This window comes from Cuculus canorus, chromosome 19 (assembly GCF_017976375.1).
Source record: "Cuculus canorus isolate bCucCan1 chromosome 19, bCucCan1.pri, whole genome shotgun sequence".
Taxonomy (NCBI): domain Eukaryota; kingdom Metazoa; phylum Chordata; class Aves; order Cuculiformes; family Cuculidae; genus Cuculus; species Cuculus canorus.
This window is the reverse complement of record NC_071419.1, coordinates 7,267,197-7,294,267: the sequence shown is the minus strand read 5'-3', so window position 1 is coordinate 7,294,267 and position 27,071 is coordinate 7,267,197. Positions and strand designations below refer to the sequence as shown.

Below are 27,071 nucleotides of genomic sequence, written 5' to 3'. Positions count from 1 at the left end.
ATTGCGTTAAAAACCTACTGTGAACCATGCCCATGAGAAGGCTTCGATGGAGAGATCCACTGCTCAGCCTCAGAGTTAGCTGGGCTGTTTCCTGACACAGAAAATCCTGAAGCCTATTTGTAACTAAACTTTCACTAAACACTAACCGCTATATTCTGAACAGTTTAAATATGTATGTGCTAAGATAAATGACTCAAAATGGAAGGTGTCGATACAGAGGACAACTACGACAGTAAAATCCAGTCTTGTTGGAGCACTAAAATTTATCTTCCAAGACAGTCCTCCCTATAAATCGTTTCAAAGCAACCAAGGGGAAGTTAAGGCTTCCTTCTCACTAAAAAGGAAAAAAAACAACCTTCAAATTTCAAGAACGCTACTATATCTCAGCCTATAAGCACAAAGCACTGCTACTTACCACACAGGACTTTCCCTTCTAGCTTCTCAAACCATAGTACACTTTGATTCAGTTGTTCACGGAAGCCTTCAGCAACATAATAATCCACATCACTGGCTTGAAGCAGTTCCTCAAAAGCTTTAATAAGGCTCATCAGATGTTGATGGTAAGCGACACAGCCACTGCGGATCTCTTTAATTTGTTGGCGTTGAAAGGCGAGTTCTCGAGCTTGTGAATGAACTAATGAATCATACCTGAGAAAATGAAATTATCTTTAAAGTAATTTGCTGACCATAAATAACATCTAAATATAAATAAAAAGCGAATTAAACTTATATGCCTAAGCTATAATTTTATGTTGCTCAATTTTCTTTTAAAATGCTTTTACAGCCACAACGAGAAATGTATCATCCCTAACTGTTGAGTTTTGTATTTGTGGACATAACTTGTGGGTTATTATCCTTCACTTAACTGCTTCATTTATAAGATGAGCAGAAACTGAAGTGATGACTTGTTTGTCTGGCTGGAAATAACCCGAATGGCATGCAAAGGTGCCAAATGAAAGTAAATCAGAGAGAATACATGAAAAGAATTTTTAAGAATCCACATATTTTTCCTGGCTCGTTGGTTTTTGGTTTGTTTTTTTTTTTGTTGTTGTGTCTTTTTTAATTCTCTATGGAAGAACAGATGGAGCTGTCCTTTCTTCTGAGACTTTATGTATTTCCTGCCAGGAGCACAATATTGGACTTCCTCAGCTGATGGTTTCACCCAGGGAGAAAACTCTGCACGTCTCTGTATGTTTATGTCCAGAGACACGGCCACGACAACCACCGTAGTGTCAAAACTCTTGTACTCCACAAGCCGCAACATGAATTTCTACCCAGATCGATTGAATTTATTCTACACTTGCAAATACAGACATCCCCTTTACCCTGCCACTGTCTGCATCACAGATTTCTACAGAATCAGACATTAGCGGAGAGAAAAAGGAAGAGGATCTGAAAAGACACAGAGAATCAAGCAGTATACAGGGCATAAACAAAAGCTGTGACAGTGTGGGTTGTTGCAGAATTTTTATTGTCATTTGTACAGGAAGAGAAGCATAACTCAGTTTTGGGTCTGTCACTTGTGACTCATGCAGTTGTCCTAGACAGTGGCCATAAAAACTTTACAGCAATCCATACTGTCTCATTCCTTAATTTACATGACTTGATCTTCCTTTGTAAAATGGATGAGGTATATTTTCAACATACGTAAATTTATGTGTACTACATAGCACCACTGTATTTTATGACAGTAATGCTAGGAAAAACACGATAGTCCGTGCTGGTAGCTGCTCAATGTATCCAAATATTTCTACTCAAGCATTCCAAAGAAATTCACTGAGCCAAATACCTCTCCTTGTTAAACTTCCTGCCATTGTGTAGGCCCTCAGGACACTAACAATATCAAAGGGGTGAAAAGGGGTGGAGGGAAAGATTTGGTCTTATGGTACCCCATGGCATCCATTCTACATCTGTGCCTATGCTGTATACGTGATAGCTAAAGTGCTGCTATCACAGCATTGTGTATGTAGTCTTACACAAAACCCAAGGCTGATACTTTCCAGCCTCTCATAAATGATTTTCCAGCTTATGAGCTTATGCTATAAAATGTCATTCCTTAATTTCTATAGATATCTACTTTCACATCCTTCAAAGGAAGGAAATACACAACTCAATGTAAAATAAATTATAGCTAGAGCAGAAACGTCCTATTTTATACATAAAGTGCGGTCACACAAACAGAAGAGCTAGCATGAATCCCTCAGCCAGTTGCCTATGGAAACATTTCTGTCTTAAATGGTATGTTCCATTTTCTGATACTTGTTACCTGAAGAAACAAATGAGAGATGCAAAACTGTAATCTGTGATTCTAGAGATCAGCCTGTCTCACAGAGTACCTTGAGGAGACTGGACTATGCTCAAGAGCGGCCATCCTGCAGCAAAGCGAGCTGTGGAGCTGAGATGCAGGGAGAGACACAGGTGCCTGGCACCAAATGGTTAGAGAGGATGACATGAGCTTATCAGGAGCAGTTCTGTTGGAAGAGAAATACTAGCTTGTACTTCAAGATACCTTTTAAGTAAATGTTTCAGTTACTTTATGTTAATATCAGTGAAATTTAGGCTTTACTATAACAACACGCTCATACATTAACAAAATGATCTTCCTATTACCTTCCTATGTTATCTGGCATTGCTGTTTACAAAAAGGAACCTGAAACAGTAATAGTTTTTACTCACTTGGATGGTGACGTTTCTCTCAGTTTGTTCTGAAGATGATGCGCTTCCTCAAGATGCATATTTGCAATTTGCTCTTCTTCAAGTTCTGCCTCATTTGCTGTTAGTAGGTCCTTAAAGTTTTGTGCTGTCCATGTATTGGGTGCTTTTGAAGACTCTGAATTCCTGTTTTCAGTGTGGATCTCATAATCCTTCAGCTGATGGACACTAGAAAATGTTTTGATCTTTTGCATAGCTGTATCTTGCACTTGTACATGTCCTTCCCCAGGCAAGGCTCTGTCACTCCAAACTATATTGGAAACACCACCCAATAAAAGAGGGTCAGAGGTCTGTAAATTAAACACGAATATTTTGTACTTTTCAAGCTCAGATTCCATTTTCTTAATTATTTGTTTCATTTTTTCCATGTCATCTACGACTTCACAGTCATCAAGGGCATCTGTACTTGTTACATTCAATCTGGAACCTGAACATGCGGTGGCTGAGTCAATGTCCTCATGTTCCGTGGAATAAAACTCTTCATTTATCTCTTTTAATGAACACTGAGTATTCACGTTGCTAATGTTATGATGATTTTGCATTTCTGAAAAACAGGAGGCTTGTGTATGAATATTAATATTTCTTTATCTGACATTTTGTTCTTAACAGCACTGGAAAGAATTCATTTACTTCTATAATAACTAAATAAAAATGTAGAATAATTATGAGCTATACAATATTAGTTTGGGACTTTTGACTCCTTTTTATGATTTGCCTATTAATTCAAGTTGCACATTAAATACTTCAAACCCCTTATCACCTTTCAAATAAACAATACTCCAAATACACCCACTTTCTTTTCCCAAATGATTGAAAATTACTTTTGCTACACACAGTCCTGAATCAGGCATCAATAAAATCCAGACTTTTTCAGCCACAAATACGATAGCCTCAAATGTAAGGCACTGAGATATAAAACTAGACTCTATGACTTTAAATGGTTCTTCCTAAAACTTGTTATTAAATATTCTATTTCTCCTCATTTCAAAAATCTATACAAAACCAACTGGAGCATAAAGGCAGTGGAATTTTAAAAAGATTAGCAACAAAATAGTAAAGTTTGAAAAGAGAGGGTTTATAGCTTCTTTAGAAAATGAGTTCTAAACAAAATCCAGAAAAATATTCAGTGTTTAAGGTTTTACTGGCACTCAGTTGGTAAGCACAGCGCAGACCTCAGTTGACGTTGCCGTAGCTAATGCAATCACCCCAGCTCCAGACCAATAAAAACTATGCATTCCTACATATATCCCACGTTTATGTTCTGTGTATGTTGAGGGCTCTATGTGTAATTATCTAAAAAAATGGTTATTTTCTGTTTACCAGCAAATTAAATTTTATCTTTCTATTAGTTCTGCAAAAGATCTGTACGAATTAGAACCTCCCTTTTGGGAGCCCCTCATCGATCTTCCAGAGGTTAATACTTTCAATTTGGTTCCCCTGGAGAACTCAAATACCCAGGTTCAAGCCCTAAATCAGTACAAAACCCCAGTGGAGGTAGGCATGGTTGCATATGAAGGACCAAATGAAGCCCAACTACAACAGAATAAACAAAATATAACCTAAAAGCTAGAAAAAAAATGAAGCTGCAATAGTAGGCTATCAACATATTTGAAATTACGGCTAGATGACGTTCTCTGCATTACACATGGTGCTGTACACCATTATCTGTGTCATTCTAAAGGTGACAGAATTACAGGACAGAAATGCTTCCAAGAAAATGCCTGCGCATGAATTCAAGACACATGGAATAAGGGGATGCAACACTTGAGTTCACAGCTTCTTCTCAGCTGCTGCAATAACACTGATGTCAAGGAAGGTTGCAGGCTGAGATAGACAGAACCCCAGACACCAGCTGAACTCTTCAACTCTGCCATCCTGATTGCGTGCAAACCTTCCGGGTAACAGAAGTCAAAAATAAAAACGGAGAAGAAATACTACAGAATAGAACAGTGGCTATAATTTTTAATGAAAAACTTCCCTTTAATTAGAGGAGAACTCTGAATGCATGTATGTGTCCACATACACAAACAGCACACAAAGAGCATGATCCTGCAAACAAACTGACTGGCTTCAGAGAAAAGGTTACACAAATAAAATTAATGTTGTGACAAACGATTATACAATTGGCCATATTCTCTGTACACAATATGTTAACCGAGCTACTCAAGCCCTCCTGAAAAAGACTAACGGATGATGCAGAAACACGTAAAACACAATAATAAGCCTATTTACATTTTCATTAAACTATCCCATTAGGTTTCAACCTAGTTGAATGCCTTCAAATAATTTAGATAAGCAACATTCCATCATTCAATTGCTTCATTCCAATAGTTCATAACTCGATGCAGAAGCAAGAAGTAACAAACATTTAATTCAGAGAAGAGTTCAGAAGCAAGGACATTAGCAAGAGAGATCTGAGTAAGGCACACAACTCATTATTTTTACTGGAAACAAGACTCGTAAGTTCCTGTGGTCCTTCTGAAAGCATAACCCTTAAAAGACCAACTTGGATTCTTAGCGCAATTAATCCATAGTAACTAAGAAAAAGAGCTTTAAAACCCATAAATAATGGACAGGGAGACAATTACCTGCAGCAATTTATAATTTTGCACAATTCAGAGGAAACTAGAGTTTTAAAAATTTCTTTTTTTCATATACTATACCATAGAAATGCTCTACCTTGATGGTTTTGCTCACTTTTGTCCATCGTATGTTCATTCTCGCCCGCTGAACCTGGATCAACACCTTGCGACTCCACCTGCGCCTCACTATTACCCAGTTTGGGCAAGGAGTCAACTGGAGAACAGTGGGGGAAGGTAAAACAGAAGTCAGTAAGTGACTGAAAAACAATGAAGTGGGGAGAGTTACACACAAACAAACAAAAAACCCCGAGCCCCAACCCTACAAATCCAAACTTGGTTCTCTGACAATGTGGAAGAGGAAAATAATCTGAGGAAGAACAGCTATGGAAAATGAAATACAAATATTACTGGTCATACGAAACAGTGTTAGCACATATTTCTATAATACTTTCATAATAAGGATAACAGCTAAGAGTGTGAATTACAAAGGCTTCCTATCAACAAAGATAAACATTTAAAGTCACATTTATAAAGTAACAGTTATCAACTTTCAGTGCATTTTTAAATATTTTACATTAAGCGTAGAGAAAAGGCTAAGAAGTTTCCCCAATAAGAGCACAGTTCATGAACTAATCTTCTGCAATCTCCCATTGCATCGTCTCACAACTACCACGCATGCAGTGCAACTGTTATCAGCGTGGCAAGGAAATCACTGGAAGGACTGCAGTCCTAACAGGGGATTCATTTCAGTCCTAACAGCATTTCATTCAGTCCTAACAGCAGATTCATTTCAGGATCCAATTCTAAAGTCCTGCCTTCTCAGAATTCTCCATGGATTTCGCACCTACCAAAATTAATCATTATAGTTGTACCATGAGAGTATTTACAATAACGTTGTGCCACACGTCTCCTTTACCACAATAATATTACCATTAGCAACAAAGCCTCTGCAACCTCTGCATTTGACAGTGGCTCCCTTGCTACTTGACTGAACCTTATTTCTTCTATTTACACCTCCTCTCTCGCTCACCTATACTTTACATCTCTACCGTTTTTAATCTAACTGCTAAATGCGCTTTTTTTTTGCCGCTCCAAATCCTTATATAACACCCACTGTTCTTCGCCTTACATTCTTCATACTTTGCTGATCCAGATACTTTGTTGACAGCTGAGTTTAAATTAACTCAGCCCCACTGGAAATGGACACGGATGACTTGACTGATCAGTAGAATATTGGAAAAACTTATTTATGCCGCATAAACAAATAAGAGTATTTTCATACTCTCCTGTTTCCACTGCAGACGGTTTTCATGAGAGTTACCATCCTAGGAAGGAAATTTTTCACTTGCCTAACCAGTGACATGTATGTGTGCACGTGTGGGCACCCTGGGAAACTGCTCTTCATTACATACTTTATGTCGTGTATACAAAGTATTTTCCATTCTATACAAAGCTGTTTTACATTCTAGCAGCAAAGATAAGAGGTAAAAAAAGAGTTGTTTTTCAAGATCTATATCTGCCTACCCAAGAAAATCATAAGATTAAGCAGCATTGTACATATGTAAAAATGATCTGCTTTTACTTTCTGCTACAAGAAAAGAAGCCACCATTTCAAGCAGCATTACAAGTCATTCCGGCTGCTCTGTATTTACCTCTCACTGATGTGCTTTCCTCGGCAGGCTCTTCTTGAAGGCTTTCAGTTACAGGCTCATTCAATAATAACTCTCCATTTGTTTGTGGCTGAAATGCTTTGTTTTGTACTTCACAAGCTTTCAGACCTTCACAAGGTACCTCGGTATGATGCTGTAGTTCTGAATCCGACTTCTGCACACAGGAGTTCAAAGACATATTTCTTAATGGCCTGGACGATTTTAAGGGAACAGGCAGACGAGACTTCTTGGGCAGGCAAGCAGAATCAGTCTGAAAAGGCATGGAATAAAATGGGGAGTTGGGAGCTCACATCTAACAGTCAAGTAAAGGAAGGATAACCAAATATTCCAGGAAAAATAAAAACTTTCCGGTAAGATCAGTAAGCTGTCACATTAAATAGTTCTGAAAAATGAGATTGCAATACCCTTGCAACGTGGAAAACAAACATTCAGGGAGAAAAAAAAAAATATCCCATTGGTTCAATTTTCCCTAAGTGCTGCTTATGCATCCAGAGCCACGCAGTGAATGGCTTCCAGTTCACGAAGCAAGACAGCAAATTCACCATTGATTGGCAAAGGCTTTTAATCAGTAGGCGTATTCGTTAACCCTGAATTTGTATATGCCCTAGGAAAATAGTTTCTCACACAAATTGACCTCTCTAACCGCTACTCCCCAATCTCCTGATTTGTATACATTTATGTCTGACAGCCCAGAAACTGTTTCTCTTAAATCTTCAAGGCTTTTTCTTTTTTTTAAATCGCGGATCCTTCTAATTTTTTCACAAATTCTTCAATGCAGTTTACTTTCTTCATCGAATCATTGAATGGTTTGGGTTGGAAGGGACCTTAAAGTCCATCCAGTTCCAATCCTTCTGCCATGGGCAGGGACACCTCCCACTGGATCAGGGGCTCCAAGCCCCATCCAATCTGGCCTTGAACATCTCCAGGGATGGGGCAGCCACAACTCCCCTGGGCAACCTGGGCCAGGGCCTTCCCACTCAAAGGAAAACATTTCTTCCTAATATCTAACCTAAATCTACCACAGAGAAACTCTTCATAAACAAGAATAGCTTCTTCACTCATATCTGCCATAAACTGCTTCTGCAGGATTCCCGTTTCCTGCTATAACAGACACTCCATCATTGGAGCTGGGAGGAGAAGTTAAATTTCTTAAGTCATTACATTTTAGCCTCTCAGTTTCTGAAGACTACATAAAATAAATGTGTCCTTGTTTAAACCAGAGAGCATAAACCAGTGCTATCTCCAAAAAGATAAAAACATGCTATATGTTGATGAGAGTTCTGGAATTGTGTGTAATAATAATAAAAATCAATAATGGCATGTTCAGATAGATTTAGTTTATTTTTTTGCTGTTCATTTGCTCCACCAGTGTCGTAAGTCCTGTAATTTCTTTTACCACCCAGTGTATTCTGAAATACCTTTCCACATTCACTTCTTAGCAATTATAGTCCTTACACAATTTAAAATAATAAAAAGCAGGTTCCATTTTCCTAATGACGCAGTGAATTCCTTTTGTACATACATGAATACGATATCATTTGGAGGCTGAAAAATAAATCCAGGCGGGATGAACTTCCTGCTAGTTTTACTAACCTGCACTAATAATGCCAAACCATTTCCAGCTGTCTCAGGGCTGTTGCACAGAGGGATACGTCACCCAGATTACCCCAAGTCCAGTTCAGCTGGCTACAGGACATTATTTATAAGAGCCATTCAGAAGCAAAAGTGATACTCCATTAGTCCAAACATGAAAGCTGGTAAAGCAATTGACTCGGGGATTGCATTGAGGTTGCAACTGATTAAACTAGAGAGGAATCTGGAAAATGATGACTCTAAATAGTACACTGGAACTCAATGGAAAAAGCAAGTTGGGGAAAAAAGATAATTGCAGAAAGAATCCCAGGTGTTCTTGAGCAGAGGGCAAGCAGGCTTTACCTGCCATCAGAGAGAGTGTCCTTCATTCCAGAGAAGTAAGACCAGCAACTCAAAGACACTGTTAGCACTCTCAAGCAAGCCACCACACGCAGATCTTAACAGATCAGCCACGTCCACAAATTCTTTCCTCCTCTACTACCCATCTTTATTCTTCCCAACTTCCACCTGCTCTCACCTCTCCATGCATTCCTGGAGGCAGCTGCTCTGGATAGCACCAACACAAAGAAGCAAGAATGCATATCCACTCTTTTCTGTCTTGGACTGGCCAAGGCATCCCCAAGATGCAGGAATGGTTGTCACAGCAGACAGCCTGCCAAACGCAACGGACCAAGTTCCTAATGCACTAAGAATGTTAACAGCTCGTTTCCATTATTATCCTCTTTCCTCTCCAAACATGTATTTTTCAAAGGTAGAAAATAGACCACCAGTAAGGAAAGCTTAAAAGACTAAGAATGTGCCCGAATATACTGATAGATTTTGATTAAACGTAAATTGTTTGTTGAAACAAGACATAGATTTTGATTTTCAGAGGTATTGTAACCTATTGCTAAGACTGGCACAAATTTTCTAGGGCGTTGCCAGGGACCAACCATGCGTGCCAAAATATTTTGCCTTAAAATCCCAAACTATACTGAAATGTTTATGTACAGACCAAACCCTTATCAACATCTCTGGGTTTACAAGCCCTTTCCTTCATAAAAATGAACCCAACAAGAACAAGTCAGAATAAAAATGAGTTGCTCCCAATTGCCAGCTCATGGAAATCTCTTGATCACTAAAGTCATGGAAACCATTTTTCACAGAAGATGCTACACCATTCTCTTTTAGCAGTGCACAAAATCAAAAGCGATACTGTCCTTTGTCTGCTCCAAAAGAGCCAATATCTTCAAGGAGTTTTCAGCTTCACTTCCATAACTGCTACTGAAACAATGCACACAAACTCTTTAGCAGACACTGGTTTCCCACCTCTTTGTTTGGGCCCTCAGACTGCCTGCGTACAAAAGGCTTGAAAACTTATCCAGCACAAGCAAATTACATCTCTACTCACAAAACTGATTCTGTGCACTTAGGTTCCAAACAAAGATGAAGAACCGCCGCCACAGTTTATAGAGTGCTACTGGTCTTACTTCTTTAAGAGCAAGACACAATGATAAGAGGATAATAAAAGCCTCAAATGAAGATCCGGGTTTGTCGAAACCTCCCATTAACTCCTCACCAGCACACTCACAATAATTATGCAAGTCTTCCAGTTTCTAGAATGCATTTGCCATTTAGATTTAATAATGCCCTGATCAGAATGCCCTGGTTCTGCGCATTATGAAGATCTATGCAGAGAAATAAGGCAGTACAGAATCAGGCCATTATGCTATAAACTACCTCTTTCTCCAAAGCTATAATATTTACTACTATCTCATCCCACTGAGGATTGAAATTCAATTAATTAATGTTCTAAAGCACACTGAAGTATGTGATGAAAAGCTCTGAACATTAAGAACAATTATCTAAAATATATTTGGCTTACATCTCTTTTTCAAATTTTAAAAATTACACAAAAGCAAGATTTTGTATTAGAAATGAAACGTATTTTTTCTCTTTTATACATCTATTCCCCAAGTACCAAAAAGAGAATCTTAAATAAACTTACTTCATTTGTTCTCCTTGCAAAGAAAAGTCTTTCATGCTGTTCACCCTTCTCATACACATTTTCTGGCTGATGTTCTCTTTCTGCATTCAATCTTGAATATTTTATTTTTTCTTCTGAGGTTCTTTTTTTGCCTTCATGTTTGAATCTCAGGACATTAGTCTCTAAAGTCATTGTTTGTGTAGCTGCATCTTTCAATTCCACTTTCAATAACACAATACCCTTATTAATCTGTGGCACTGCATCTGGATAAAGCTTCTCTTTCCCATCAGAAGTTGATTGCAATTCTACTTGCTGCTTTAAGAATTTATTGACCTGCTTGAAATGTTTGAGTTCACCTCTTAGTTGAATAATCATTTGCCTAAGATCTTTTTCATCCTTTTTCTCTATATCTTCTTCCTCTGTTGTGTTCAGACGATCTAATTGTTCATTTACAATTTTCATTTGCTCTTCTCTGCTGTAGTCAGGAAGGAGAAAGAAAAGGCATGAATTTTGATTATTCTTAAGCAAACAAGAAAGCCTTCTAAGAAACCCTTTCGCAGCGTCTTGACATATTTGAAATTCCCAGGAGATTCTGTTTTGCTCACTAATGAATTACTCACTAACGAACAGAATCTCTTCACAACTTGAATTATATCATAAATTACCTCACCGATGTTTTTCTCTTGTTTATAACTATATATGCTCTGCTGCCCCTTTCCCATTCAAGAACAGATATTAAACCTCTGGGTAACTAAATCAATTGCTTACTTAACATAGCAATATAAGAAACAGCAATGGATTTTCTAGAGTTTACTCTCTGATTTAACTACCTTAAAAATAAAGTTCTAACAAAACACAAGGGACTCTAGATGTTAAGTTTTTCTGAAAATGTATCACTTCATGCATTTCTAATGTAACAGGGAAAATGGAAACTGAGAAAGCAGCCAAACCCCTCCAAAACCAGCTCACTACAGGCCACCAAACTCCCCCATAGATAACCAGTGGTCCATGGACAACAATCTGGAAAGCAATACTTTAAGTAAAAGTGAAGCCAAATATGAGACATTTAAAGCACAAGCCCTTAGCTTCTACAAATGATTTAATGCATCCAACAGAGAGCTGTTTGTGCCACTGAACATATAACCCAGCATTTAAAACAACTGCATTTGCATAGTTAGCATTTGAAACGGTAGAAGCTAACTAGGCTTTTTACATCATTGTCTGGCATCTAATGTCATTAATGAGAATTAAGTCATGCAAAGCACAGCCTCATCACCAGCCAATCTGGTCATTTATACTCGAACATAGAAAAGATTATACACTAGAGTGGTAAAGATGATGGTGCTGGAATCACTCATTAACAGACTTTTAAGTAAAGTTAACAAATAAAACAATGTTATCTATTTATCTTCTAACAGAGCAGTATCTCCTCATTTACCACTAAGGAGTGCTTTGATAACTAAGACCATTTACGCCTGTTGAAGAGTTTTAAATAGCAATGTAAAAATACAGAATTGCTTGAGTAAAGTCAAGCTCAGTGCATGCTGAACACAGAAAACAGGATTTGACTGGTATAATTCCACCGGATGCTGTGCTACCAGCACTGCTGAGCACAACACATATGGAAGCTCATTCCCATTGCTCTCCAGAAAGCACTGTGGCACTGAGAGGCACTGAAAAACGTCCCCTAATGCTGTACATAGTCATTACAGTGTGGGGAGAACCAGGAAAGAAAAATGAGAATGATCACCAGCAGGAGATCAAGCAGTATAACCATGAAATCGGGAGAAATGAAACTAGTCAGGCTGGGGTTCTTCAGCACACTCTTCTCTTGCCAGGCATTGTCCAGTTTCTATGGAAATGAGCATTTCAGGTGGGAATTGATCAAATCGTAGTGTAACACACACAGACCCAAACCCCACTGCTTACACTAGGGCTTATACAGATTTAGTTACACGAGTATATTCTCCTGTATGAAAAGTGACCTATGTTCTTAAAATGTGGTTCACCTCAGCATGGTCCAAGTGACTATGCTGAATAACGGATGAGTAAACTGCAGAACATGGGCACAGACTCCCCAAACTGCTGACAGAGAGCAAACCTCTGTCCAAGCAGTTCAGATGAAATAGCAAAGGCCACAAAGCATAATGTCCAGTCAACATTAACCCTGTACAACAGTCACTGTAACTCCATTTCCTCCATCCTGGAGCGGAGCACCTCCCATACGAGGACAGGCTGAGAGAGTTGGGCTTGTTCAGCATGGAGAAGAGAAGGCTTCGAAGAGACCTTATAGCCACTTTCCAGTCAGAAGGGCCTACAAGAAGGCTATGGAGGGACTATTCACAAAGACTTGCAGAGATAGCACAAGGGGCAATGGGGATAAAAAGGAGAGGGGCAGATTTAAACTAGACATAAGGAGAAATTTCTTCACTATGAGCATAGTGAGGCATTGGAACAGTTTGCCCAGGGAAGTTGTGGCTGCCCCATCCCTGGAGGTGTTCAAGGCCAGGTTGGATGGGGCCTTGAGCAGCCTGATCCAGTGGGATGATCTAGTGCCCATCACACGGGGTTGGAACTAGATGATCTTTAAGGTCCCTCCCAACCCAAACTACTCTATGATTCTATTCTATGATCCTGAGTTCCTTACACATACTTTTTACACCAGTGTAGTCTCATCCCCCCACCACGTCACCTTTCCTTGGCCTCCGCTCTCAAATGTTTTATTTAAAAAAAAATTACCACCTATTATCATCCAAGCCCTTTAGCACTGCTAGACTCCAACCTGAAAACAATCAGTGCCTACAGTAATGCTCCATATAGCAGTAACTTTGGAGATTTTTTTCTTGTAATGGGTTTTTCATAAGGATTTCTACTGATAGTATGTTTCCTAATTACTTAATTGCATGATAGACGAAAATGGCTCTGAAGGCGCCTTGCCAATCTCTCAGGTAAATTAGACAGTGCCATTATCTAAATTCACTTTAGCAAAATTACTTCATTCTCTTCTCAAATAGAAATACTGTCAGAAGCAGTGCATATTCCTCAAACTTACGTAGATTCCAGTACAGATGTTTTATTTTCTCTTTTAAGAGATGTGAGCAAGTCCTCTTCTGTTTCATGTTCACCCACTCCTGTTCCACCAAAATGTTTGCCACTTATATCATGTTCAAACTGGGTCTTTTTTGGACTCCTAGAATGTCTATCCATGCAGAAACTCTCTGAATGGCCTGATGAAGTTATCTGTTAAAAAATTGCAAACATTTTCTTATTACACAGGAATGCAATGTTCTACAAAATTCAAGGCTGTAATCTTTTTGTAATCGGGTTTTGTAATTTCTGATGCTTTTTATCTACATTAAGAAGCATCCACAGAGATTTCACTTCCTATTTATTAATAGAAAAACTAATTAACATCTATTTCACATGATAAATTCATAGTGATCAGCTGTTGAGTATTAAGATTTTTCTGCAGCTCTTGATCTATGAAGGCTTTAAGCAATCTCATCCAGTGGGAAGTGTCTCTGCCCATGACAAAGGGGTTGCAACAGGATGACCTTTAAGGTCCCTTCCAATCCAAACTATTCTATGATTCTATGAATCTTTTGGAATGTTGCCTGCAGACTGCAGTGAACTTTTTATTAGTTCATCTTTGAATCACCTGTCTTTACAGCACCAAATCCTGTCCTGGGGTCTTCAGATACGTAAGCCCCGATGAGCAGGACAGGCTGCAACTTGAAGTATTTACAGACTGCTAACTTTTTGCATGCAACTCCATAGATGTATTCTAAGAAGTTTGTATTTTGGTTCTCTCCAGTAATTCCAGCCCCATTTAAATCAATGAAAGTCTTGACTCTCACTTATATGAGAATTCAGACTAGACTCATTTAGATAGTTCCCATCAGTAGCCATCAGCAGGGTCAAAAGAACAAGTCTACGAGAAGTAGCTGAGGGAACTGAGATCGTTTAGAGTCAAGAGAAAGTTTACCTGTTTATAGCTTACCTGTTTATCCAGCTCAGAAGGAATATCCAAAGATACTTGAAGGCACACCTAGTAAAGAGAGAAAACACAGAAATTATGTATTTTAAAGAAGAGACCATCGTTATTCTTCAACATTACTAATCAAAATGCCCCACTTGGTTACATATCTTAGCATATTATGATGCTTAAATAAGAAAAGTTCAACTTCAACTGCACTCTATGATCCTCTAATAACGTTCCTTGCAACCTGAATTCTTTTATAATTCCATGGTGCTTTATATTACACCGCTTTTGAATACCAGGATAAGAGGATGGCAGATTTCTGTAAATGCAGTCAACAAGTTATGAAGACATCAAGTATTTCAACTCTGAAGAAGGATCTACAGTATTTTTTCAGCAATCATAGCAGGACGTGAATCTTACACAATTCGTACTACAGGCCCGACTGCAACAGAGGCTGGAGATCAGTGTGTGTATGTAAAGCGACACAATTTCAGGGCACCTTGTCACATCCTTTAAGGAAGACTGAGTAAAACAAGAGAAAACAAGCACCAGAACAAAAGCTACCCTGACTAATATAAAAAAATATAGGAAAAACATAGAAAAATATAGGAAAAAAGCTTTCAGAAACATGTTAGGATAACAATTAGCTGAAAGTAAAATCAAATACCAAGAAAAGTATGCTTTGTCTGCAAAAGACTTTGTGTTCTCAGAGAACAAGAATATTTACAAGCATGCAAAGAGTACTGTAACACAATGTACCCAGAGCACAGTCCTACCTGACTGACCCTCTCAGCCAATTGACTGTTCTGCACCTTTCTGTCATTGTCCACTTCCTCAGTCTGCGTCACAGGCTCCACTGTTACTTCAAGACACTACACAAAGTATGGAATGATGTGAAAATGTAGCACAAAAAAAAATACTGTGATATGAAACGTGCATAAATAAGTCAGTGACATGTCTTAAAACAAAAATTAAAAAAGCCTGTAATACAAAGTAACAAACACTGAATTAGATTTCTTCAACAAGATCAAAGGAAATTAATCTAAAAACCAGGAATGACTGGTATTAATTACACTGAAACTTTCTCTTACACATTCCTTCATTTTTATTTAACCCTTTCTCCTCAGAATTTACAAAAAATATAAATATCACTTAGCTCCTTCTGGCACAGGACCTCTTTACCTTCAGTCGTGTTCCCATTGTGCCTATTTTATTTTCCAATTTCCAGAATTTATTTTCATTTGCTACACAGTTTAGGCTTTTCTCCAGCATCCAAGAAATAAATACTTTTAAAACAAAGCCTATGTAGGCTGCTATACACTAAAAAAATTTACAGTACCACTGAAGGTTAGAATCTGCTTTGTCTGGCCTAAATTTGCCGATTTGTAGGAAATGGTGCCAAATGATCTTTTTCTCCCTCTTTGCCACAGAACCCAATTCATCTCCCAACACTAATATTTCCTGAGCAAAGAGGAGGAGGACAACTCAGCATTTTTAGCAGCAGAAGCCAAGTTCCTGACATCAGCACTAATGGCAGCAAGACGAGAATCCCTTTGGTTTTCCGGGTGTTACATCCCAGCAACAGAGCTGCAGCAAGAGACAAGACACATACATTGCTCTTTCCAGCAGCAAAGACGGCTGTGGAGCAAGCTTCATTACACACAGCTCACGGGAGATTGAGATGAGATCTTAGGAAGAAAGGTTTGCCTATGAGGGTGGGGAGGTGGCCCAGGTTGCCCAGAGCTATGGTGGCTGCCCCATCCCTGGAAGTGTTCAAGGCCAGGTTGGATGGGGCTCAGAGCCCCTGATCGAGTGGGAGGTGTCCCTGCCCATGGTAGGGGTTTGGAACTGGATGAGCTTTGAGGTCCCTTCCAACTCAAACCATTCTATGATTCTATAATATTTTCATCTCATTTACAACTCACCTTGGCTACTCAGTTTCCTCTGGCAACAGAGGACAGCATTTAGCCTTACCTATGCTCCTTTAATACTGATCATTAGAAAAACTCACTTATTTTACTATATTCAGTAGCCACAGCCTGTCAGCCAGCAATCTGTACATGAAAAGTCCTTCACCCCACTTTGGGATCCACTATGAGTGACCTCCAGGTACCACGTTCCACCACTCCCCTGTGATAAGACCAGACTGGACCTTTATATCAACTTGTTTTATAGCAATATTTCCCAGTCTAAAAGAAAACGAGATATCTAAGATGCTGGCTGCTAGAATCTTATTAAATAGGAAAAATATACTAGAGTGATGGTAAATATCAACAATGCTACGCCTAACGTGCCTACACTATAGGCAAGATACAGCACACTGGATTCAAAGCTTGTCTTAGCTAAAAATTGTAACCTTAAAACACTTCTGGCAATAACTCAGCATCACTGGGTGTAGCTTGGTGCAACTTGGGCTAAAGAAAAAATTACCTTAAGACAAGAAAAGCAGAATCCTGAGCACCGTTACAAAAAATTTAGATTATAGGTACAGAGATTCAGATGACAGATTGGAAGGAATGAAATCGGTGTCTAGGGACCATAGATGTAATATTTATAGCTTCAGATATACAGCGCAGCGCTGAGACTCATGGCATGAAAAGAGAAACCTGCTACCCCAGTACCACACACCGGAAAGTCTTGGCTCACAGCTTGTCAGTCCCATTGCACACAAACAGGATTCTGCAGGGAGCATTATTTTTCCTTCCTTAGAGCACTGGGAATTGAATGCATGTGTGGGTTTTGATTTTTTTAATTGAATATGCACAGAATGTATGCATATATGTGCATACATATATGAAATAAACGATAAAAGCCTTTTTATCTTCCAATCCTTACCAGGATTGGGAACTCTACTGGTTTTAAATATCAGTTTTAAAAGGCAGAAACTGGGTGGTGCAGCATATTAATATATCTGCCTTTTACAACCAGAAATCCATATTGAAAACTAACTTCCAAGACAAGTTTAAATTATTTTGGTATTTCCACTCAGACTTGCTTTTCTAGGACAACACAAAATAAAGACAACTTGAAAACTGGAGGAAGACACAGATAGGACTGCGGTTTATAGCAAGGACAGGCATTATAAAAAGACGGTTTTGTTGTAGTTATGGGATGCTGGAAGTTCAATAGTGTTAGCAGTTATGAAAACAGTGTTAAGGTTTAATCTTCCATATGTAACGGCAGGTCAAATCCTGCATTTGCATATATCTACCCAATGCAACTACCTGTTATGACTCCACACTTTTTAGCATTTCCTATTCCCAGGCCAGTATTTGGCTTCATAAGCGATGCTACTCAGTTAAACTATTACAAGACCTACAGGTTATGGCACAGCGCTACCACAAATGACCACAGTTTGAGCCTGGTCTTACGGTCCTGTATCTGCGAGGCTGAAAAGAAACTTTCTGTGCTCCAAGGAATACAACCTCAACAGAATATTAAAAGACAATAAGTGTCCTGAGGCCACAAAAAAAAGTCTACAAAGAATAAGCTGACTTTTTAAAGTATTTCCTTGGAGACTGCAAACCTTGAGAATGTTTTTCCTAAATGAACCACTGATATGCTTGGTTTGTAAAGATCCCTGGAGCCCTGAAGGCTGAAATCACTGAGGTTGCTTCTCTCGGAGAAAGCAGATGTTCAGAGGACAGTGCAAAAACAACCTTTTTCTCTCCTCCTTCTCCCTCCCTTTCAAACATAAAGCAAGGAAACAGAGTACTGAGGGCTGTCAGATCTGTGGGAGATGCCCTGCAGAGGCACCAACATGCAGATTCATCTGATTTGGGCTTCGGCTTTATGAAGAAAAAGAAAGATGGGTTCATTTTAAGAACCTGAGGAGGATACAGCTTGAGTGTCTGTCTAAATTCCTCTTCTAGCACATATGTTAGTGTCATCTCAGCACTACCTGCCAACAAATTCTAGTCCAAAATACACATAAAAATAGAACTTAGGGAGTTGTGACAATGGTTATTAACAAGCCAAACACACTGCTGTCACAATCCATAACCCAAAATCCAGGTTGCCATTTATTGTCAAGCCTGATAAAATGCTATCCTTTAAATTAAAAACTTGTAATTACAGACCCTTCCACTTCTGAGCTCCATTTAACTCTTATCATTCTGGCATAGATTAAACTACCGTACTTTACTTTCCTATATCCTCTACCAGAATTTTGAGGTTTATCTATAGTTTGCAAGCTTGACTCTTTGTCATTTTACATCTAATTTCACACAGACAGCTTCTTAAGTAGCCCTATACGTTCTTTTCACCCCAAAACAAATGCAGGAGTACACAGTATCCCTTCATGCCAATCTTAGCACAGGGCAGGAATTCCTTTGGCATTAACCGCAGCATCGGTGAGGGCGCAGCACCCTCTGCAGGACAAAGGAAACTGCTAGCAATATTCATCTAGAGTGCATGCACTCTCAAACGGATTGCCCACAAGCTTTTCATGCAAAGCTATTACAGTTACATGTAAATTCATTATTTTAATAAAAGCCACAGTACCCCTAAAGGTCAATCTATCATTTGAAACATATTTCAATTAAAGGTAACATGAATGTGTCTTAAAACTCAAAAAGCAAGAATATTTCTTGACTTTTGATGATTGCTTTTGGTGGATCTGCAGCACATACGGTAATAGATATGACCCTTTTTCCAGAGTCCTGCAGAATAAACTGTCCTGCAGAAAAATCATCAATGCCACAGTCCCAGTTCTAGAACCAGGCAACCCTTACACCTATCTGATCAAAACTATTCCTAATTTTTTTGTTCTTCTGAGATTAATTCCAAAATTAAAGACAAAATTCTAGCACTATCATTATTCCTTTCATATTGTTACCTTCCTGTTCAATGTGGTGTACAAGAACAACATAATTGAAAGCAAAAACCACAAAAGAATATAAAGAAAAGTCATATTTCAAGTTATCACAGAATCACAGAATCACAAGGTTGGAAAGGACCCACTGGATCATCGAGTCCAACCATTCCTAACACTCCCTAAACCATGTCCCTCAGCACTTCATCCACCCGTTCCTTAAACACCTCCAGGGAAGGCGACTCGACCACCTCCCTGGGCAGCTGTTCCAGTACCCAATGACCCTTACTGTGAAGAATTTTTTTCTGATATCCAACCTGAACCTCCCCTGACGGAGCTTCAGGCCATTCCCTCTTGTCCTGTCCTCAGTCACTTGGGAGAAGAGCCCAGCTCCCTCCTCTCCACAACCTCCTTTCAGGTAGTTGTAGAGAGTAATAAGGTCTCCCCTCAGCCTCCTCTTCTCCAGGCTAAATTATACTCTGTAACAAGCTAGAAGGTTCACTAGAATCTACCAGAGCCTCCTCAACATCTTTCATCATTCACACAGAACAACGAGCTGATTCTCTGTTGTGCCAACATCTTAAAGGTGTTTACATTATTGATTTAAAAAAGTTATTATAAGGAATTAGCAACCTAAGCCCTGAGGGTTTTACGCTAATTCTATACTGATGGAAGTGATTCCACAAGGTATATTAGATGTGAAAGTAGATTCACTACTTCAACACAGAACACCTACCTCACTGTGTTTTAATATTTGTTGTGCTTCCTTCCCTTGAGAATCTGTCTTGCAAAGTCCAAGCTGTTTTTTCTTAAGTTCTTCATTTAAGGACTGCAGATCCTTAACCATCAAAAGAAGATCACTAACCTAAATAACCAGAGGAAGAACAAGCAAAACTGTTGATATCCATACTAGTACAAACCCAAACAATGACATATAAATCTCTACATAAATCTAAACTGCCAGCTTGGAAAGCTGGCTTCTATCTCTGTTCATGAGGCAACCTCTCTTTGTATGAAAACTCGATTATATATTTGTGAGTTAGTGTTCATGAAATCTCAGCTTGTAAAACTGTCGTTTCTAGACATGATATCAAGTTGAGGGATCAAGTTTCACAACTCAGTAGCAAGAAGAAACCTGAGGGCACCTCACACCAACAGGCTGATTTGTGAAGAAACATTTTAGTGCGAGGGAAATCAGCATTACAGGGAGAGAATGGCATTCAGAAACAATCAGTTCTTCTGTCTCAAACACCCTTTCTAAGTCATTATCATTCCGAATAGTTTCACAGACACAAAATCTGAATTGGCAACCATATTCAAAACTCTTGGAACAGACATTACTGTCTCATGTAATCTCTCAGGAAGGCAACGTCTGTAGAAGAAAGTGAAATCTTTTTATTAGACCAATTAATATATTTGTAAAAAACAGATCAGCTTTAAGGCATATAAACCCCTTTTCAAGTAAGAAACAGTTTACAAACATCTTTTGCTAATGATTGTCTCTGAACCTATTGAAAGGAATATGTTCAGAGATAAAACTACTATGACCCCAGAATGCGACTGGGACACAATCTGGGATTTTTTTCACTGACACCTGTTCAGTGTAAGCCAAATTTCTTTCCTTCACATTATCCACCTCCAGATTTTGAGCACCTGCCTACAATTCAGCTGGCCATGGGAAATACAAACCTTCACTTACATTCACTCCCAAACAACCATATTCAAAATAATTCCTTATCATAAACCAGTGCATGGATCAGAGGTCACTGCAGAGGACAAGGAGTCAGAAGAACAAGTTCTGAACCCCAACAATGATTTAGTATGACAATAGATTGCACATTTCATCTCTGTGAGTTTCAGTTCTCCTTATGTAGAATGGAGATACTAACTTACCTTGGGGTTTTTCTACAACTTGCTATATCCACCAAAAGATTTGCAAATCTTGGGATGGAATGTTTTATATAAAAGGATAAATCATAGGCACCACTACAACCTTCACAATAAATGAACGTCCGTGAAATATATGCTGCAGGATACTTAATGTAAAACTTGTCTTTGGAGTTGTTATACTTTAGGAAGACTAAAAAATGGTATTGAGCCTGAAACCTGAATCCAGATGTCTAACAATCATAAAACCTTTCCAGCGAGCTACCCATCTTCCAGCTGATGCTGAAGCTCACACAGTGTAACAAACACCAAACAGTTCCTTAAAGGTGGATCTCAAACCACAGAGATGAAAACTTCAAACCCTTTCAGAACTACCCAACTGCACAAAAATAATGAAAATGCTTCTTTCTGTGAAAGACTCACCAACTACAAATGAAGCAGATTTAAGGCCTTATAAACAGTAAATAATAAAAAAGATCAATACCTTTTTCTTAAGTTCTTCAAGAGACAGATGGTCTGTCTGTAGGCTTAAGTGATCTTGCTCTCCTAAACAGATACTCATATAAGATGTTTGATCTCCACAGAAAGATAATGTTTCATCTGCCAAAATAACCAAGGACAGGAATTATTTAAGAAACTGCGTTTGCAGGAAAATACAGCATAAAATGCAAAGACAGGACTTTCCGAATAAGAACCTACTAGTACATCTGTGGGAGGTCAGTTCAAATGTTTCATCCCCCAAAATAAGCTTTCTGTTTCACTGAACAAATTTTGTCCTCATATTTCTTTGTGCTTCTGACACGTAGACATGCTGTATTTTCTGTGGCTGTATTTTCTGTGGTTATCAGCATGAGTTGTGGATGTAATTCTGAATTATAATTTGCATATTTAGCATTACAATGAGAAATAATTTTTAGGAAGGATAAGTAAGGCATGAATAGTTATCCCGTTTTAACTATATTTCTATGAACATGAACTCAAGGTCTCAAGGCAAAAAGCCAGGTTAGACCAAGTTACTGAATTTATTTTGCTTTTGGGTCAAAAGCCTGAATTAATTGAATCGAAAATAGCTACTTATTCATTTCCTCCATAACTGCAGGAATGATATGTTATGTTTCAATAAACACCTGTTCCTTTACAATATAGATGACAGTTAATGCTATAAATATATCTCATTAGATAGGGAGAAAGCATCTCTAAAGTAGGACAAAGAAGACAGCCAAATCATACTCCCAGCTCTGACACCGATCCCATGGCTCCTGCAAGGACACAAAGCTTCACAAATGATTACTAATTGTCAGAGCCTTCATTCTTAGCAGCCTCACCCTCAATACAACTGCTCTTGAGAACCCAGGAGTATCCACAAGACCCCTTGGCCTACCCTGCTTGTTCATCATCTTTGTGCTTTTCAGATTGGAAACTCAAATGGCAGAAGCTTACCGTTCATCACTTATCATAGCTGTCAAGGGAGTGATGCTAAAATTGAAAATCTAAGTTTAAAAGGGTAAGTGAACAGGCTTTACTGTTATTCATATCACCCCTATGGAATAAAACAGATATATCCGTACATATGCAGTAAACCATATTTAACAACATCCACTTACATTATTCTTCTCTATGTCTAAGTACATAATAAAAAAACTCCAAAGTAGTACAACAAAAAGCTAGAAGATAAGTTATATTTGAAAGCTCTACTATTTCTGAATTACAAAATATCAAAACCTCTGGACTTTTTTTCTGTCTCTGGAATTTTCTTCTGTTCAGAGGAGTCCAACCATTTCCTGAGACATAAGCTCTTTAGCAAAGTGTTGTGAAATAATTACATTCCACAGTCACAAAATGATCCCATGGTCACAGGTTTACTCACAGCCAGGAAATTCCCACTTCTGCAGAAAAGAGTAAATTCTACAGGTTCAAAATTGGAGGCAGCTTGAAATGATCATTGCAGTGGAATTGCTATAGAATTACTAACATTTGCTGCATGGGAAGACAAAAGCTGTCCCTTTCTTTCCATATTGGTTGCTCAAAGACAATCTGTTACAAATCCTCCAAATAAGTTTCGGTATAGAAAGTCAAAAAGAAGTTTTACACTCCTTTCTCTACTCTCAAAAGTTTCTTCTTCTTCCCAGCAAACTGACTGTAATAAAACCAGTTTTCTGTATACAAACCTTGTCGGTTTTTAATGTCCTTAATGTGATCTTCTAAGACCTTCTGCAACTTGCGGTTAGCTAAAACATCTTCTTCTAGTTGTTTCCGTAACATGAAAATGTTGTTCAGTTCTGTCTGCAAGCTATTTAGACTAAAAATAAAAAAGAAAGAGGGAAAAAAAGAAAGAGGGAAAAAAAGATTCAATTTAAAACATTGTTGTGCAGCTCAGCATCTCTTATATCGCTTATACATCTGGGCTTCCACCAAGAGCGCATTTGACATCAGCCATCACTTGTTTTCATTACACAGTTACATTACTTTGATGCATAAGAATAAACAAAGCCCTACACAGAAAGGTGAGACTAAACCTTTCCGAATATATCCTTTTCTTTATGTCTTGAGCTGTGCTGCTTGTAAATCAGCTTAAACATGACAGATATATTCTACCGGCCAACTTATGTGTAATTCTTTTTAAGAAAAATCAAAATTACTAACTTCTGGAAAGAAAGGCAGAAGAATATCCTTATCACACAATACTGATGGCTCTGTGTATTCCATTATACAGAGACCATAGAAACTTTGTTCCCTTGCTACAGACCTATACTACACAATCTAGTGCTCTACGGGAAAAAAATAAAAACTCATGTTTCACTGAAAATATAACCCAGACACAACAAAGTGTTTTATTTCTTCATTTATCCAACAATCTGTAAAAAGACCTTTTTAAGGTTTAATCTGTCTCAGTTATCTCAACAGGCTGTCAATGCCAAAACTTACAAATGATGATTTGTCATCATGAATTAATTCTTTAGGCACTTTTCTTCCGAAGTGAGCACTGAAGCTCTTACTTTAACATGACCCCAGGGCCTGCCTGGATGACCTCAAGTGACCCCAGGGCCTGCCTAGATGACCTCAAGTGACCCCTGGGCCTGTCTGGATGACCTCAAGTGACCCCAGGGCCTGCCTGGATGACCTCAAGTGAACCCTGGGCCTGCCTGGATGACCTCAAATGACCCCAGGGCCTGCCTGGATGACCTCAAGTGAAACCTGGGCCTGCCTGGATGACCTCAAGTAACCCCTGCGTCTACCGGAATGACCTTAAGTGACCCCTAGAGCCTGCTTGGATGACCTCTGCTGACCCCTGGGTCTGTCTAGATGACCTCAAGTAACCCCAGGGCCATATTAGATTACAAGGGGTGATTTAGCCTGGAGAAGAGGAGGTTGAGGGGAGACCTTATTGCTCTTCACAACTACCTGAAAGGAGGGTGTGGAGAGGAGTGAGCTGGGCTCCTCTCCCAAGTGACAGGACGAAAGGGAATGGCCTCAAGCTGCACCAGGGGAGGGTCAGGCTGGACATCAGAGAAAATTTTTTCACAGAAATCATCATTGGGCGCTGGAACAGCTGCACAGGAAGGGGGTGGAGTCACCTTCCCTGGAGGTGTTTAAGCGACGCGTGGAGGAGGTGCTGAGGGACATGGTTTAGGGAGTGTTAGGAATGGTTGGACTCGATGATCCAGTGGGTCCTTTCCAACCTGGTGATTCTATGATTCTATGATTCTATGAGTCCCTGTCCCTCAGGCCTCCCAGCGTCAGCACCTTTCTAGGTCTGCCCCATACTCTTCAACATCAAGACTGTTCAGATCAGCCCATAAAAAGAGTTAAATACAATAAAAACTGAAACTGCAATAAAATGAGATAAACTGCATTTAATAACAAACAAATAACAAGGTGCTACTGATCTCACTGTATTATTTGTTTTCACATTTACACCATTCAGAACCACAGTGTTTTAAGATCAATTAATATGCTGTAGATTTTCCAATCTACTGCATAAAATGCCAGAGAATTCAGGAATCTTCGAAAAAACAATTCAATCCATCTAACAGGAGGCTTTGTGGGAACATAGAGCACATTGTACTTGCATGAACATAACAGCATATTGTCAAAATGCAGTAATTAAAAGACAGCATGTATGAAAAGACTCTCGGCCTGTGTTCTGACAAGCGTGCTGCTGTCAGTGTTTCCTGCACAAGAAACCATTGCTTTAACCAGTTCTCTCTCACCCTCACTCAAGAGTGTCTTTGAGGAGAGAGCTCTCAAATGCTCAGCAAAAGTTAAGAATAAAAACACCCCAACGTATTACTAAAAGCTAAGCAAGCACATTTTCTCCTTTTTATGAGTTAAAGGTTTTATAAGAGAAAACTGATTCTCTGCTTGAAGAGACAAGAAATGTCTTGGTCCTGACATCTGGTAGCTGTTTGAAAACCAATCATCCAGGTTGCTTAAAACAAATAATGCTTAAAAGAAGATAGGTCAGCAAGAAAACAAATGTTTGCCTAAAATCCATGGCACTGCTGATGGCGATGACACAAATCAGGAAGCTAGATCACAGAATCACAAGGTTGGAAAAGACCCATTGGATCATCGAGTCCAACCATTCCTAACACTCCCTAAACCATGTCCCTCAGCACTTCATCCACCCGTTCCTTAAACACCTCCAGGGAAGGCGACTCGACCACCTCCCTGGGCAGCTGTTCCAGTGCCCAATGACTCTTACTGTGAAGAATTTTTTTCTGATATCCAACCTGAACCTCCCCTGACGGAGCTTCAGGCCATTCCCTCTTGTCCTGTCCCCTGTCACTTGGGAGAAGAGCCCAGCTCCCTCCTCTCCACAACCTCCTTTCAGGTAGTTGTAGAGAGCAATAAGGTCTCCCCTCAGCCTCCTCTTCTCCAGTCTAAACAACCTCAGCTCTCTCAGCCGCTCCTCGTAAGACTTGTTCTCCAGCCCCCTCACCAGCTTCGTTGCTCTTCTCTGGACACGCTCCAGAGCCTCAACATCCTTCTTGTGGTGAGGGGTCCAGAACTGAACACAGTATTCGAGGTGCGGTCTCACCAGTGCCGAGTACAGAGGGAGAATAACCTCCCTGGACCTGCTGGTGACCCCATTTCTGATACAAGCCAAGATGCCGTTGGCCTTCTTGGCCACCTGGGCACACTGCTGGCTCATGTTCAGTCGGCTGTCAACCAGCACCCCCAGGTCCTTCTCTTCCGTGCAGCTCTCCAGCCATTCTTCTCCTAGTCTGTAGCACTGCATAGGGTTGTTGTGCCCCAAGTGCAGGACCCGGCATTTGGCCTTGTTAAACCTCATGCCATTGGTCTCAGTCCAGCGGTCCAGCCTGTTCAGATCCCTTTGCAGAGCAAAGATGTATCTGCAGGGCTCATTTACCAGTTCCCCAGAACTTGGGGGGTTCAAGCCTGTGTTGGGAAGATTTACAGCACAATTCAGCCTGCAAAACTACGAGAAAAAAGGTGAAGCTCTGCCTCCAACTTCCAGCTCTGCTGTTCAATCATTGCGCATCATGCACAAACTGCTGCACGACGTGTGCTCCTCTGTGCATCCTCTACCTCTGCAGCAGAACTAATGATCCTGCTCCTGACCCCACAGAAGTTAATTGCAAAATTGCTATTACTCTAATGATTACAACTACAGTTAGAATTTCCCTGATTTGAAAGATATTCTAGCAAAAGCTATAATAGTACCAGAGCTGCGGTACTTTGTTGTCATTACTACACTGAGTGTTGACAAGCACCTTACCCACAGAAGGTGTTTCAAAGGCAGGTCACTCCCTCTGTAGGAAATACTAAAACAGAATGGCTTCTTCCTTCATTTCGTGATTGTTCAACAGCAAAGTCACAAAAACCATTGCTTTTTTTCCCC

General features: G+C 39.4%; 1 protein-coding gene across 1 annotated transcript in view; it reads right to left on the bottom strand.

The window, feature by feature from the left end:
- CDK5RAP2 (CDK5 regulatory subunit associated protein 2) overlaps positions 1-27,071 on the bottom strand; it is an 84,245-nt gene that overhangs the window by 23,637 nt on the left and 33,537 nt on the right. Inside the window, exons 16-26 of the mRNA XM_054084221.1 lie at positions 23,374-23,504; positions 21,690-21,805; positions 20,055-20,183; positions 15,282-15,377; positions 14,524-14,571; positions 13,576-13,763; positions 10,545-10,998; positions 6,947-7,214; positions 5,392-5,508; positions 2,677-3,256; positions 416-648 (exon numbers count right to left, since the gene is read on the bottom strand). Of these exons, the coding sequence (XP_053940196.1) occupies positions 416-648; positions 2,677-3,256; positions 5,392-5,508; positions 6,947-7,214; positions 10,545-10,998; positions 13,576-13,763; positions 14,524-14,571; positions 15,282-15,377; positions 20,055-20,183; positions 21,690-21,805; positions 23,374-23,504 (2,360 nt within the window). The remainder of the gene's footprint in view (positions 1-415; positions 649-2,676; positions 3,257-5,391; positions 5,509-6,946; positions 7,215-10,544; positions 10,999-13,575; positions 13,764-14,523; positions 14,572-15,281; positions 15,378-20,054; positions 20,184-21,689; positions 21,806-23,373; positions 23,505-27,071) is intronic.